The sequence below is a fragment of the Aythya marila genome (genome assembly GCF_965140915.1).
Source record: "Aythya marila genome assembly, chromosome: 3".
Classification (NCBI taxonomy): Eukaryota; Metazoa; Chordata; class Aves; order Anseriformes; family Anatidae; genus Aythya; species Aythya marila.
In genome coordinates, this window is record NC_139044.1 from 23,883,492 (window position 1) to 23,898,829 (window position 15,338).

Genomic DNA, 15,338 nt, shown 5'->3' on the forward strand with positions numbered 1-15,338 from the left:
TGTTTTAAAGATAATAAACTTCTGCTATGTAAATATGAACCATATATGCACGTGGACAACTACAAAGCCTGTGGCAGTGTAAGCGGGGCTGTGAAGCTGAGATTACAAGGCTTCACTTCCCTCCTTACCTGAGGTACAGCTTTGGTGGTGGCCTCTCCTGCATATTGGTACAACTCTGAAACTCAAAATACACCACGTTTCAGCGAGGCTTGGAAGTTAATTACAGTCCCAGTTTTACCAGTGGAAGAGAGACAGCTTGATCAATATAAAGCTGCAGCAAGGGCAAGATCTGTGTCACATCTCCTTCTTCCCTCATCTCAGAACAGTGGAACAAGGAGGAACCGTGTTTCAGTGTCCCTTAGGAGGAAGCAAGGAGATGTCACCGCAGGTGTTTAAGTTTAGCCCAATGTGACATTAAAGAGACGGAGATGGCAAAGCACGATAGTTAAATGATCAATATCTTATTGATCACTCAGAAGCACGTAACCACGGCAAGGTAGAGTCTGTACTCTACCTCACCTAAGCTACAGCTGAACTCTTCAAATCTGCCCCTCAAACAAAAACTAAATGTTTTGCATTGCCTCAGTAACGTGGAAAAATGTGGGGAGAGGTGAAAGCTTAAATGAAATATTGCCTGTAAGATGAGATGAGACAGCATAGTTTGGGGAAACGAAGGTTTAGAGCTGCAAAGCAGAACGAAGAGGTTATCGGATGAAACTGGGATAACTTTCAGGCTCAGGAAGTTCATTTTGTTGTTGATCAGAGAAGACGAGGAGAAAAGTAAAATTGCTATCACGGGGTTCTGAGAGGAGGTGTTGCAGCCTCTCCAGCAGAGACTTTCCATTCTGAAGCAATGATGGAGGCATTTGCTGGAGCAGAAACCAGAGTGTGGGGACAACACCTCTCTGGTGAGGCCTGTATCTCCAGGCAGGAGCACCACTTCTGCCATCTCCTGCTCCCTCTTGCCCTCGACATACTTGTCTGTCCCTAAAAGCAGAGCAGCTCCAGCAGCAGAGCATGAGTGACACATCCATGCCCATTACTACCCACGATACGACACTGACAGGGAAGATGGGGGACCTTAGTTCAAATCCCTGCTTTTAAAGGCAGGAGGATTTCCTTCGGCCCTTGCTTTTAGACTCATTTCACTCATTTGGAAATGTATTTTGTGCAAAGGATAGAGACTGACTCTGCAGCCCTGAAGACAGGGTGCTCTGTTGTGCATCCAAAGTGAAACGGCAGGGGAGGCCACGAGCAGCTTTCCCAGAGTAACTTACCTCAGCCATTGCTGCCCATGCCTTGCTGCAGAGAACGGGCTCCTCTTGGCACAGTGCAGAGCTCGGCGAGGGGAGGAAGGCAAGGAGAGCTTCCTTCCTTGCATTTCTGGGTGCCTCTGAAGCAAACTGATTCCTGTGCTGGCTGAGCAGCCCTAACATGGTGACTGGAGCACGCTCCTGAAAGGAAACTGTTCAGATCCTTTTGGCAGAGGGGAAAAGTGAATTTGTTCTCTGCTGTCTGTGAGTGCTCTCAACTACAAAGAAAATGGGAAACAACACCATGACTGTGTAGTCCAAGAGTCTGATACAGGCATAATTTTTCTGAACAGAATCTTTTAACAAAAGTAGTTGCAAGCACAGTCTGAATGTGTGATGACTGAAGTGGCATTTGGGGATGAATAAACTATTCTGAATATATATTATCTGCTTATATCTGTATGCAAGGAGAGGCGTGATATAAGCAAAGGGTGGGCCAAATGCAGATTTTAGGCTTTCTTTTGATGGTGCCAGGGATTTCTGAGTTTGCAGTTGCTACTGCTCCTGTAGAGGTTTGCAATATTTGGATTTTATTTTGTCATTTTTTGAACTCATTTGATGAGAAATATTTTTTAAAATTGTTTCAGTCTGCTTGCTGGGAAACAATATGCTTGTGTTATTGTGTTTACCTCTTCTAGAGCAACTGTTTTCTTCAGGAGAAACTCAAAAATATTCAAGTTAGTTGTGTTTAAAAACCTGAGTCTTTTGACAAATGATATTCAGGATCTCTTCCCTGTAACTTTTAAGGGTGAACCTTTACCAGCCATAGCAGAAAGGGACACCTAGCACAATTAACATTTCAAGGTGCTCATAAATTGTTGTGTGGCTGACATCAGTTATTTTGTAATATGAGTTGGGTCTGTGATGTCTCCCCATGAAAAGGGCCATTTTGTCACATTGAATAATGGCATTTTGCTCTGTGTGTGTGTATGAACTGAAAGAATAATACAACCTTAAGCATCACTACTGTATAAATAATAAACAAAAGGAATGGAGTTGGTCATATTTGAAGGATTGAGGAATTGTAAAACATTTAGAGATGTGTGAATGAAGCACACTGATATGATGGGAAGCATCTACCTCTATCAGCATTTGAGTCTGTATTTGCCATGGGACCTAAGCGTCTACTCTTACAGAATGAAAATACGTGAAACAAAACCAAGTACAGTTCTAAAGGTTTCTCCGTGAAGTTATTTGGAGGGATCTGTCAGTTCTTGGTGATTTTAATTAGCTCATCTGTGCATTTTCTGGATGGGAGACAGGTACCAGGTTTGACAGTTGACAAGGAAGATAGGGCCATCACTTCTCTCCAGATGGACCGGACGGCAGCAGACTGTCAGAGACCTGTTCCCAGGATCTGCTGGCGAAGAGGAGCTCCTGGTAATGAGAAGATCTGAGACAACTTGCCACAGTCAACTGTTTTCTTTCTTTCGAGGTTTTAAGCTCTTGGCTGTTAGTTAGGGCTGAAGAGCTTTGACAGCTGCTTTGGGAAATAGCGAGCAATGTACTTTTTATTGCTGATTCTCATTCGGTTATTAACAGTTTGCTTCCTTCTTGCGTAACGTTATCCAAAGAGTGCTCTTTAACAGGGAGGGGACAGACCAGCTGAGTGGGACTGAGCTCTTGGATGTGCACGGCTGTGCCGCCACGCTGGGCCAGCTAGTCTGGAGAAGGATTAATTCTCTTATTAAGCAGAGCTGCAGGTTAGTTTGTTTATCTTCAGTATTCTGGCTGAGGCAATTTATGCACTGAACTTTCAGCTGAGCTTAATGTAATTCTCAGTTTATAATTTCAAGAGCTGCACAAGCCTTGTACATCAGGGACTTTGAGCATTGTGTTTGTGTGGATTGGTTTATGAGTGGGCATTCAAAAGTAGCTGAATGACTCGTAAGCTCTTGGGACTGATGTTGCCTGATTGATTTGAATACATCTGAAAACACATTTGATACCCTCTTGGAAAGTAAAATACCTGTCAATCACTTTAAGTCTAATGACAGAATGCAGACAAATGAAAGCAGGAAAAAGAAAAAGCATGAAAGAGAGACACTGGCTAAGAGAAAATTATCTTATTGGGAAGCTGGTGTCTAAAATGTAATACTGAAACTGCAAAATTTAACCATTATCTGAACACATAATTGTTTTCCTCAGCTCTACAACCTCTGCATCCATTTCAGATTTCAGGTGGAGATGTCTCTGTGTTAGAGGGGGAAAAATCCCAAATCCTTAACTCACACACATTTCCTGATTTTTTTCAGAAAACATTTGACAAATAGCAGCAAGCCACGGGAGGTTTGGGGAAACAGCCTCTGACTCCTGAGAAGGCATGCTGTACTCTTTAGATGTTGGATTATGTGACATTTTGTATAGCTGTAATTTAGGTGACAGAGAGGTAAATTCCTGCTGTGCCTTGGGCTCTCCTTAAAGCAATTCTTGAGGCAGACTTGTCTGCCCAAGAATGAGGGTAGTGTCTTGGTCTAGAAGAAGAAATGAGTCTCCCTGAGCTGTTTGTGTGTCTGGGGTGTGTACACCAGCACCACATGTGCTAAAAAGGCAAAAATATGTATATATCTATAAATAAATAAATAAAACAACCATGAAAACAGTAATTTCTAAGTATTGCTGCTGGAAACTACTGACAGTTGTTAGGCAGGAAGCATGAACATTATTTTTTCCTCATTTACAAACCAGAAGTTTCTGCAGAACACTTCAAATGTTGGCAGATGTATCAGTCCTCAGCTGGTGTAACATTCCCCACTCAGATCTAGCCCAAGTTCCCCAAAGCCCTTGCCCACACGTTCAGTATTTGCTTGTAACAGGTACTTTTCCTCTCACAAATAATGAAGATCTAGTAGATCTTTAGCAATATATATTTTGGTGCATTTCTGTATTATTCTTTACTTTTTTTTTTTTTTTTTTTTTTTTTTTTTTTTTTTTCCCCATAAGTTAGTGAACAAGGTTGCTAAATGTTCCGTAATTGTGAATTTTTGGATATCCAACCTATTGACCAATGGATAGATCCTACTTTGGGGAAAAGGCATCTCTTGAAGGCTCAAAACTTGTTAGTGTAGGCTTGTAGATAAGGTTATAACCAGATTTAATCTGTTATTTCCACTGATTGCTCTGGACACATAATTCCACTTTATTTTCAGTAGTACTTTTGTAAAATCTTTTTCCTTTTCTCTCACGCTAGCATAGCCTGTAAACATGAATTAGAATGAGGAGTTTGACAGAAAGGAGCGGAGCCTTGAGTTGTGCAGAACTTTTAAATAAATAATAGTGACATGATTAAACGCTAATATTCAAATCAGTATTTCTACAATTTGTAACTAGGCTACAAAATATGCTGTCACAGGGAAGAGCTTCAGTGCAGTTGAAGCTGCTGGTGCTCATGACAGTAGCAGTTAGCCCAGATGTCGTACTGTATAGACTAAAAACCTTGTTACCTCTATTCAGCTGTATAGCATGAGTGCTCGTTAAATTATGAATTAGCGTTTCTTCCAAACACTTGCATACTGATGATCTAGCTGTGCCCAGAAGTCTGATTTTTGAAGAGTAAGCAGGTAGTGCTCTGCCTGAAGGGCAGGGCTGAGTCCCCACAGAACAACGCCCTCCTGGAGATGGAGGGGGCCGTGCCCACCCACGGCTCCTGGGCTGCCCCAGGGACAGCGGAGGTTTCCTGGGCCCAGCACCCCAATAACAGCACTCTACAGCCCCACCACCAGGACCTTCCAAGCCTTGGTTTGCTCTGAGTTTTCAGAAATAGGCATGTTTGGGAGTGCCCTGGGAGGAGTATGACGTTAACTGGAGAGGAACCTGTGCCTCTTCAGAAGCAAAACCCAAATCTTGCTGTTGCAGCCAGTAAACCTGGGGAGGACCTACTGACATCTGCCATGTTACTGCAGATGTGTGTTTTTGCATGGCCCTAAGTCCCACATACAAATCATCTGCTAAAACCCAGGGTCAAAGCCAGACAACACACAAACTGGGTAATTTGCACCAGCCTTTGAACAGGTATCTCTGTTTTGTGGCTTGTGCCTTGAAGCTTGAAGTGCATAATGGAATCTGTTCTCTCGCCTGTCATAAATGTGACCTGTGTACTCATATACCTTCTCACACAAATTCCCTTTATGCCCTAGAGGTGCAACTGAGACTAGTGCTTAACCCAGGAATCATCTAGATAATGGCAGTGAAATCCATTGCAGATTTTGGTGGGAAGCTTTATGAGCCTGCCCTTTCGATCCTATATTACGTGAGAGGTTAATTCGCTCCTTTCTAAGGACTGAATTTGTAATTGTAAAAGACAAAGTCTCATTCCTCCACCATTTTCCCTGTGACCTGCTAATGTGCTGCTATAAGGATTTTTCACCATTGCACACTATGTTGATCACATGCAGCTTTAGCTTCTTCAACGTCAGTGTCAAAAGCATTTTTGCCAAGCCTGTCTCTATCATTTTTTCTCATAGTTTCTTCTAAAAAAAAAAAAAAAAAAAAAAAAAGGAAAAAGATTGGATCCAATTTTCATTGGACTAACATCAGCCCGAAGATATTTTCATCAGTTCCTGGCAGATGCTAGATGGGCTGCATAGTAATAAATGCCTTCTTCATAATTGTTTTCCTCACACTTAAGTCCCTTTTCTGTGAGCACCGTATGAAGTAATTTTAAGCTTTTAATTGTTTATGATATCTGGCGCTTCCAGACTCTGTGAATGTTTCTGTATCCATGAAAGAGAATTATTAAGCACCAGAGGAAAATGCTGCGATGCTACTTGCTGTTAACGCTGAGGACAACCTGCCAAATCTTGCAGTATTCGTGCATGCTGTAGAGGTGGAAAGAAGGGAAGCTTGCAGAGCTAATAATAGCAGCAGCTTTGTGGCTGGGAGCCTCATAATTGTAACTCCGTGATGACAGTCTGATTTGAAACGTGTTGAAATCCATATCTCTACCTATTCCCGTGGGTCTTGGATCAGTTTTTACAAATCAAAGTTGCAAAGAAATGCGGGTATTTTTGTGGAAGACTGAACAATCCTTTCCACTTCAGATGCAAGCAGGTCTTTTTTAGCCTCTGACAGGATAAGGTTTGTAATATATTCATGTGTTTTAAATGAAGCTCCCCCTGATCTTCAAGACTGTCTCATGCAGTGCTGGCACAGTGCTTGCATTTACAATCAGATAACAACAAGACCAGAATACAGCTGCTAACACGTTACTTCTGCCTCACCCTTCTGTTTTTTACCTTCCAGGGACCGTGCATACATTCAGGGCAGAGTGTTAAAGAAAATGAATTGCTGTTGTGCTGCTGACAGCATCGCTGTGGTATATTTTGCAGCCTTCCAGCCGCTCAGAGATGGCGAAGCCCCCCAGTAAGCTGTTCATTACAGCAGCAGCTGGAGACAGTGGACTTCTTAATTTCCCGTGTGCACCAAGAAGTCTTCCCTGTTGTACCAAATTAACACACCAGTTTTGGTCATTTCATTCAAACCTGAGGAAGTTACAAAGCTGTGTCAAATCTACATAGTACCACAAACTAATGGCTTTGTTAGTCCTGCCTCTCTCTATATGCAAGTGAAGGGTGCAATCAGAGCAAACATTTGTCTGTAATACGTGAACAGCCTGCTCAAATGTTTAAGGTTCAGATCTTTGAGCCTTTATTATATTTTCTTCTGATGTTTTTCCCTCTGGCACTTCCTCTATCACCTTCACTGAAAATGTTTCCTCGGTATTGAGGCAGCAGTTCCAGATTTGACCTATATAATCATTTAGGGTTGCCTAGGGATAACTAAGGAAGCAATAAGAACAATGCTTTTCTTTGTGACAATTCCTGCAAATAACTTCCTGCAGCTTCCAACTATTTTTAACTGAGGAGATTTCCTGAGCAGGTTACCACTTTTGTCTGTTTGGTAGCCCTCAATGCCTTTCTCTACCAAGTAGCTGCTTGCTCTCCAGCTGAATCCATGCACCTTTTTGCATTCAGAATATCTTTCTTAGCTTTTTTTCATGTTTACTGCATTCAGGCGAAGAACCACGAACTTTTTTTTTTTTTTTTTTTTTTTTTTAATGTGACTCCACTATCATTCACTGTTGTTGCTTTTATATGTTTTCATATCACCCTGTATATAATCGATCCTTGCCTACTCATCTTTGTGTTGTGTCTGATTTTATATACCCCCATCCTATTATTCACCTCACAACCCCAGTCTTTGTGTAAAGGGAGGAGGCACTTAAGTTACCGTACCTATATTTGAGTCTGCTCTGATGAGAGGACACTGTTGTCTGTTGTGCATGTCAGGCTTTTATCGTGTTGCAATGGCCAACTTGGGATAGGTTCTCAGAAGTGTCTTCATGAAACAAAGTGAGCAGCCCTGTGCCCATTCCCATTTTGTTACGGCCCAGGAGAAACAACTTGGAGCTATACTGGATAGCGCTAGAGAAGCATCAGGTCAGTGCAAATAGTGAGATTGGAAGAGGAATGGATAGCAGTGAAACAGCAGAGGGAAACAGCTGAAAGACTCGTTGTAGGATTAGTTGTTTTACTTGCCTTTTTAAAGGGACCCTCGTATTTCACTAAATCAACTATATATTCCAGCTATGAGCAAGAGTGAGAATTTAAGCACTGACTATAGAAAATGCTGGAAGGTAAGGAAGAATTCAAATGTCTTTGAAGAGTTAAAATTGGAAGGCTTAGAGTTAAATTGAAAATTCTAAACATTGGGACTTTGGCTGTTTAATATCAGTAAAACATCATTGTCTAAACCCTTCACAGTAGTACCTGATTAGCTCTACTACTTCTGAAGAGATTTTTGAACATAAGACTCTGTAATCAGTTTCTAAAAGCGAATGTTTTACAGTGTGAGGGAGGAAGGAACAGAAGCGTCACCGATGTCAGACAAACTCAGTATCAAAGCAAAAATTGCAGGCATCTTTTATCAAGACGTGGTGATGGATTCTTCATTGCCATCAAATGGAGTATTTTTCTAAATGATGTAATCTCGTTGCTATGAGGTGGCCTTCAGGGAATGCCCCTCCAGAGCAATCCTGTGACCTACCTTACACTGGAAGTCACATTGCAGCCTGTTCCTCTGGTCCCATTGTAAAGAAATTACGGAAGTCATAGCAATGAAAAATGCCCATGATGTGTTATTGAAATGATGCTTGTGTTTCAGTGCTGAGCCCAGGAAAATCCAAGTAATAGTTGATGGGCACTCTGCATTTGATAACCAAATAAGTAGTTTGAGTATTCATTTATGTCCATCTGAGTTTTTGAATACTTTGGGGATAAATCTTGACCTTAATCTCTAAAGGCATCGATTCTACAAATGCAGCTTGAAAACTTGTTGCATGTTAAAAAGAGGATGGAACCTGTCCCCAGATTTTCTGAAGACTGTGGCATCTTCACAACTGCTTAATACTGAGGAAAGGAAATCTTTCTGGGTGTAATCCTGTCTTTCTTCCTTGGACACTGCTCATGTTCAGGCAGGAATGTGGCAGCAGGGTTTATGCTGTCATAGGTCAATGGGACATATGCGTGCATTACTTCTCTGAGTGCATTGTCCACAAATAAAATTGTTACTGAGTCATCATAACTGCATACCTCAGTCATGAGTTTATGAGGTGACTGCAGTAATCTGTGCCGAACAGAGCTATTTTTCAATTTAATTTAATTTTATTTTATTTTGCAATTCTAGGCTAATATTCCCACAGTACCCAAGTACTCATGTTTCTGGCTTGTGAGTCTTTCCTGTGGAGCTACAAGATGCAGCACCTGTTTAATAAAGATGGAGTTATGACACCAGACTTGAGAATGGATGTGTGATGCGTGCATTTTTATGCCTGGTGTTTGTATTTCTTGCTACTTCATCGCAGTTCAGGTTCTTCATACATATTTAGGTCTTCACATACTTTTAAAATGTTCCCACTAGTTTTTTTCTGTATGCATAACTTCTGCACTATCCCTTCTCAGAAAAAAATGAATGCTTGGAGAGAGCGATAAAGAGAAATTGAACTAAAAAACTGTCTGAGGAGCCTTGCCACATTTTGGGATTTAACTTCGATTAAAATTTATATTTGTAGCCCTAACAAATTCCACATGAAAACTGATGTGTAGGTCTGGACTTCTCTTCCTTATAACAAATAAAACTATTTTCACTTCCTTTGTACTCCGACTGCTTGTGGGGGCAGGTATACATATGTCAGCATAACCACCACGTTTTCTGAATGCCTTTTATTTTGGCTGTTTTACCATTTTTTTTTTTCCTCAACAATTGTAAGAAAGCAGTCCATTTAAAGCAGTTATGGGTATTTTTATGTGTAAGGACTTGCATTTAACATCAAGAAAGACAGCAACAACAAAAATCCAAAATGCAGTTTTGCAGTATTTTCAGTTCCTGCTGAGCTTTGCATGGTTATAAAACTTCTGCTTAATCCATAACTATGGATTTCTCTTAAGAAAATGTGGCACTGGGGAGCTTGCCAAAAACGAGACCAGTGGCAGCTTTTCCTGGGCTTCCCAAAGATGAGTTGCACTCTGACAGGTATTTATCCAGTGTCTTACGAGGTCGGTAAGAGAAGCCAACCCAAGATTTGGAGGCTGCGTGCCCTGGAAAATGCACGTAGATTCGATTTGCGTTGCATGAGCGCAGCTTGTCACACAGATGTGTGTTGGACAGGATGGGAGACCTGAGGGCTGCATTTTTGCGTCCATGCAGGTGATTGCTGCCGTGGTGTATTTGCCTTGTCGCTGGTATAAGGCCTCATACACAAAATGGAAATGAGGGATCTCCTCGGCATGGTAGCAGTACCCATGACAAAGGCAGTATCTTCTGTAACTGCTCCCTCCACCTCTGCTCATTCTTCTGTTGTGATCTGATCCCCTGAAGGTAATGATGTGGGTATGGTCAGGGCCCTGAGGCTGAGCTTCACACAGGGAGAAAGCTGGTGGCAGCTCCTGCATGGCCAGGTATGCTCAGCACCGCCAGGTCTCGTCCAGGCAGCACAGTGGAAAGCAGTGGGACCCGTGGGGGTGATGGGCACTGCCAGCAGCATGTTGCCCAGCGCTCACCTCTTTGTGTTTGCTGGTGAGTTGGCTTCTCTTGTCCTGCAGCATGGAGCCTGTGCTACTGGCTGCATGAGGTGGTAGGAGCCCTGCCTTGGTTCGCTGGGGCTTTGTGCCCCCAGAGCCAGCCTCAGCCTTCTGCAGGAATGACCCCGAGCCCCTGCCTGGCAAGGCTGAGCTCAAGCCGAGCACTGGGCTGACACCCTTCCTTCAGTTAAAGCAGGGGACTGCCAGTGTGCGAAGCCATTAGCCTGGAGCACTGTATTGATTCTTCCTACCCTGTGAGTAAGTGCTACATGTATTCCTTCACTTCTAAGGATTATGCTTCTTTGTCCACTTTGTACTGAGCCTGCTGCAGACCGAGTTTCCTGGGGAAAAAAAATAGTACTGTCAAGTACTCAGTTTTCTTATTCTTATCTAACATTTAGATTCCTAATTGCGGCTTGAAAATAAAATATCCTTCACGCTAATTTTATTCTTTTGCATTTGGGAAACGCTGCCAAGTCTGACAACTTCTTCTTTCCAAATAGGCAGCGTTAAGATATTGTTTTCTCCCTGCTTCACAATGACAGAACTGTCAAGAAGCATTGAAGTCGAGAGAAACACGCATTTTATGTGTGCCAGTGAAGCAGTGCTTATGATGTTTATTTTAATTCAAATCTCTCTGCAACAGAGGGATGGGTTTATTTACACATTTGCTAATAATGATTTGAACCTGAAAGCTATTTCTGCACTGGAGTATAAGGATTCAGAGCAGGTTTTCCCAAAGGCAGCTGAAGAGATCAGGTGGCACAGTGCTCAGTAGAAGCTGGGGGATACAGCAGTTATGCTCCGTACTGAGACCCTCAGCTATGGGGATCTGCCATTTTCAAACCAAACTGCTTGCTGGGTCACCTTTGATACCCCATAGGAGTTTTGTTTGTTTTGTTTCCTTGAAAAATACCAATAATAATAATGTAAAGCACATGGAGTTTTTTAAGAGAATGTGTTGCCATCAAGTTCAGGGAAGAAACGCTCCCTTGCTGTGTTTTGGGGTTGTGTTGGCACCATGATGTTTTCATTGGTACCAAAGACATTTAGGCTGCTCCCACAGGGACTGCTTAGCTTACAGGCTGAGGTAGGTATAATTAGGAAAGTAAACTGAAAATTAATGTTTCTTTGTGCAAAAAAAGTCCACTGAACTAAAATAGTACCAGAACTTTTGCATGATGTGTAGCAAGTGGTGCTACACATCACCCTGAGTGTAGCTCAGGGATGAGGCCACTGTAAGACATGGGAGTGGCTCTTTATAATACTAGAATATTGGTGCTCAATCCTAGAATCAGCAAAACAAATGCAAGAAGTCTCTTGTAAGACAAAGCAGGGCAAGTAACTCTTCCTGGGGTCATTAGATGTACCATGGCACTGCTTTGGTGACTTCTCAGAACTGGAGAGCTTTTTTTGTTTTCTGATGTTGTAAGACAGATAAGCTTAAATAATGAAATAAGCCACATTTACAAAATAAGACACTTGAAAACTGCAGTAGTGTTGCTGTAAATGCACAAAGATTGTGCATTTGTTGGTTATAATTAATTCTTTCAAATAATTCTTTCTCTACAACTTCTCCCCCTTGGGAAGGGTGCAGTTAATGACTGTGCAAAATCTCTTTCCCCCTGTAGATTGTGTTCCGGAAAATCAGCGATGTGAAACGTGAAGAAGAGGAGAGAATGAAGAGGAAGAACGAAGCCCCTCTGATTTTACCACCAGATCACCCGGTCCGCCGGCTGTTTCAGCGCTTCAGGCAGCAGAAGGAAGCGCGGCTCGCGGCAGAGAGAGGGAGAGACCCGGATGACCTGGACGTGGAGAAGGGCAACGTCTTAGGCGAGCACTCCTCGGCCCGCTCGGTGGTCAAAGCCAGCGTGGTGACCGTACGGGAGAGCCCAGCCACCCCCGTCTCCTACCAGTCGGCTTCGACGTCTGGGGCGTCCGACCAGGCGAAGCTGCAGGCCCCGGCGTCGGAGTACACGGGGTGCAAAGCGTCGGGGGATTACCCTCGACGGAAAGGCTGGGCCAAATTCAAAGATGCCTGTGGGAAAGGTGAGGACTGGAACAAAGTCTCCAAAGCAGAATCCATGGAGACTTTACCTGAGAGAACTAAAGCTTCGGGAGAAGCTACCCTGAAGAAGACAGACTCTTGTGACAGTGGCATCACAAAAAGTGACTTGCGCTTGGATAATGTTGGGGAGACACGAAGCCCGCAGGACCGCAGCCCGGTCCTTACCGAGGTCAAGCATTCCTTTTATCCTATCCCAGAACAGACTCTTCAGGCTACCATGCTGGAAGTGAAACACGAGTTGAAAGAGGACATCAAGGCTTTAAACACAAAAATGACCAATATAGAAAAACAGCTTGCAGAGATACTTAGGATATTAACCTCAAGAAGAAGCTCCCAGTCACCACAGGAGTTGTTTGAAATATCAAGGCCCCAGTCTCCAGAATCAGAAAAAGACATGTTTGGAGCTAGCTGAGGTGTTTCTTTCTGAAAAACAATCAATCAAACAAACAGACCACCCCCCTAACATTTTAAATTTAATCTCAAAAACGAGTGAGGGACCAATTCACTAAGCATGTTCCCTGTGTCTAAAAAGGTACGGTAGCAGGAATTGCAACCTCATGTCAAGATGGCAGCTGACTCTGAAGCCTTTTTGACAGCAAGGGTACAGTTTATAAAGTTTTTCTTTTCTGCATTGGTTCCCATTCCCCCCACTCCCTCTCTCCCTCAGGATGTTGGAATAAGAACTCGGAAAGCAGCAGCCATCCCAGTGAGCGCCAGGTGACCTCTTAGGTTTTTGGAGCATGCCTTATGTAGTTAGCTCAGTTTTGCCTATATGAATAAGGACTTGCCAGGGTGCTTACATTTTCAGCATTTTTCTTTCTTTCTTTTTTTTTTTTTTTTTTTTTTCTGCTGCTGTCACTGTCTCAGTCACCTGTTCAGCATGTTAAATGCCACAGTATGTTTTCATATACCTGTAATAAAGCAAAGTGCAGTAGAATGAACATGTGCTACTTGATACCAAAGTTCATTTGGGGGAGTTAAGGGAGTTGTAAAAAGTTTGAAAAAATGAACATTTTTTTCTTAATTGTCATATTGCTCAACCAATTACATTTAACAACATCCTCAGAAACAGGGATAGCATTTCAGGTCAGTCAATAAACAGGATCATCCACATTCTCATTTTGTGAGCCAGGATACTGGTTTACAAAAGCTTACCTTCTGCCTCAGATGTTATGGAATATTGTTACCTTTGCTTTTAACTCCAGCCACTGAATGTGCAGAATGTGTCCTGCCCACTGCAGAACGTACCGTGGTGCATCGGTGCCAGTAGCTGTTCTGCAGATGTTCCTCCCTGGGAAAATGTACTGTGGCATTTATGTCCCATTTTTGCTATGAATCTGCTCTTTTAGTTCTTGTTAAATTATTATTCAGAAGTTTCTGTTTTGGTAATGTTCACTGTAGCCAAAGGCTTTCACAGAACTTTTAGAGGTTTTAGATTGTGGCATTTTTCTCTACGCCCAAATGTATTGTTCCTGATCTTATCTAGCTAGAAAGCAAATGGATAATAGAGGTAGAAATACAGTGCTTACTGTATACAAGCACTATTGTAGCAAGGAAACAAGAAGATCTGCTTCTTAAAGATGTTTCCAAAACTTATATTTTCATAACTTCTTTGGAGGAAGATTGAAGCACTTTACCAAAACTACTGTTCATTATTCACTAAGTAGGGTAGTGCATATGGTATCAAGGCTTGGGATAGAGGTGTGTATTCACAGTAAATTCTCTCCACTGATCAGGTACGTTCACTATTTATCAGTAGGTTATTGCACAGAAGCATGATGCAACACTTTTTGGGGTTTTCATTCTTAATGGCAGTAGGTCGATACAGTTCAGTAGTAGTTCTCATTCTTTTTCTATGGTACAAAGTAATTCAAAAAAAAAAAAAAATATATATATATATGACATGATTTTGGGGGAAGAAAATTTGGTTCAGGTTAAGTAAGTAAAACGTAAATGAAATGACCAATTTGAAAGGATTTCGGGTGGCCTGATGCTTGCATGGGGCCATGCAGAACTGTGCCAGTCATCCCTGGGGAAGTGCAAGGTGCCCTGGGGAAGTGGCACAGTGTCGGGGCTGTGCTGTGACAAGCTGGGAGCTCAGGAGGCAGGATATCTGTTAATATCTGCTCTTCCAGTAACTGCCCTGCTCTGAGATGCTGATTATTCAGAGCAGCACTGTGGTTTGAAGCTGGTTTAGGGTTAGCTTTCAAGAGTCATAGGCCCTTGTCCGCTACAGAAGTGCCCAGAGATTAAAAAATCTTACCCGAGGACTGAAAAATTCCCGAGAAACATCTATCAGGATCAAGTCTGTATGCCACTTTCTTTCCCCCATTCCCAAGAAAAGGCATTAGAGAGGTGACTTGCTATGAAACAGGGGTGCTATTTCCTGAATTTACTTCTGGTTTCATGTTTATTTTTTTCCACTGGTGACAGCTATGTACCGAAGATGTACAGTACTGCAGAAAGCTCTTTTTGACCAAATCACAGTGTGTGTGTGTGTGTGCGTGCAGTGCTTTAATCACTGTCAATGGCAATGGTTACCTGCAATAGCTATGCCGTGATTACCATAAGAAATCCACACAGCATTTTTTTCAGTTAGAAACTCCTACGTGATTTTTCTCTCTAGTCTCGTCAGTCAGTAAATTCATCCAACAGTGAAATTATGCCTGAATAAACCACAGGTTTACAAGTATGTATGTATTTCTAATTGATGCCCAAAAGTTCCAGCAGGGTTTGAGAGGCTACCTTGGTGTCAGTTTTCTAATCCAGGTGAAGAAGTGCTCTGCAGCATTATATTCCCAACATTGGGTTTCCTTCAGAAAATTTGTGACAGGCTGAAAGTCTTGCTGAACTCAGCAGGTACCCATCTCCCTGCAGTTG

The 15,338-nt window shown here is 42.4% G+C and overlaps 1 protein-coding gene across 2 annotated transcripts in view; it reads left to right on the forward strand.

Annotated features, from left to right (window-relative positions):
• KCNH1 (potassium voltage-gated channel subfamily H member 1) overlaps nt 1-12,991 on the forward strand; it is a 179,516-nt gene extending 166,525 nt beyond the window's left edge. For both annotated transcript variants that reach the window (XM_082755628.1, XM_082755629.1), the window contains exon 11: nt 12,022-12,991. In XM_082755628.1, the coding sequence (XP_082611754.1) occupies nt 12,022-12,870 (849 nt within the window). In that variant the 3' untranslated portion in view covers nt 12,871-12,991. The remainder of the gene's footprint in view (nt 1-12,021) is intronic.
• The last annotated feature ends 2,347 nt before the right edge of the window (nt 12,992-15,338 follow it).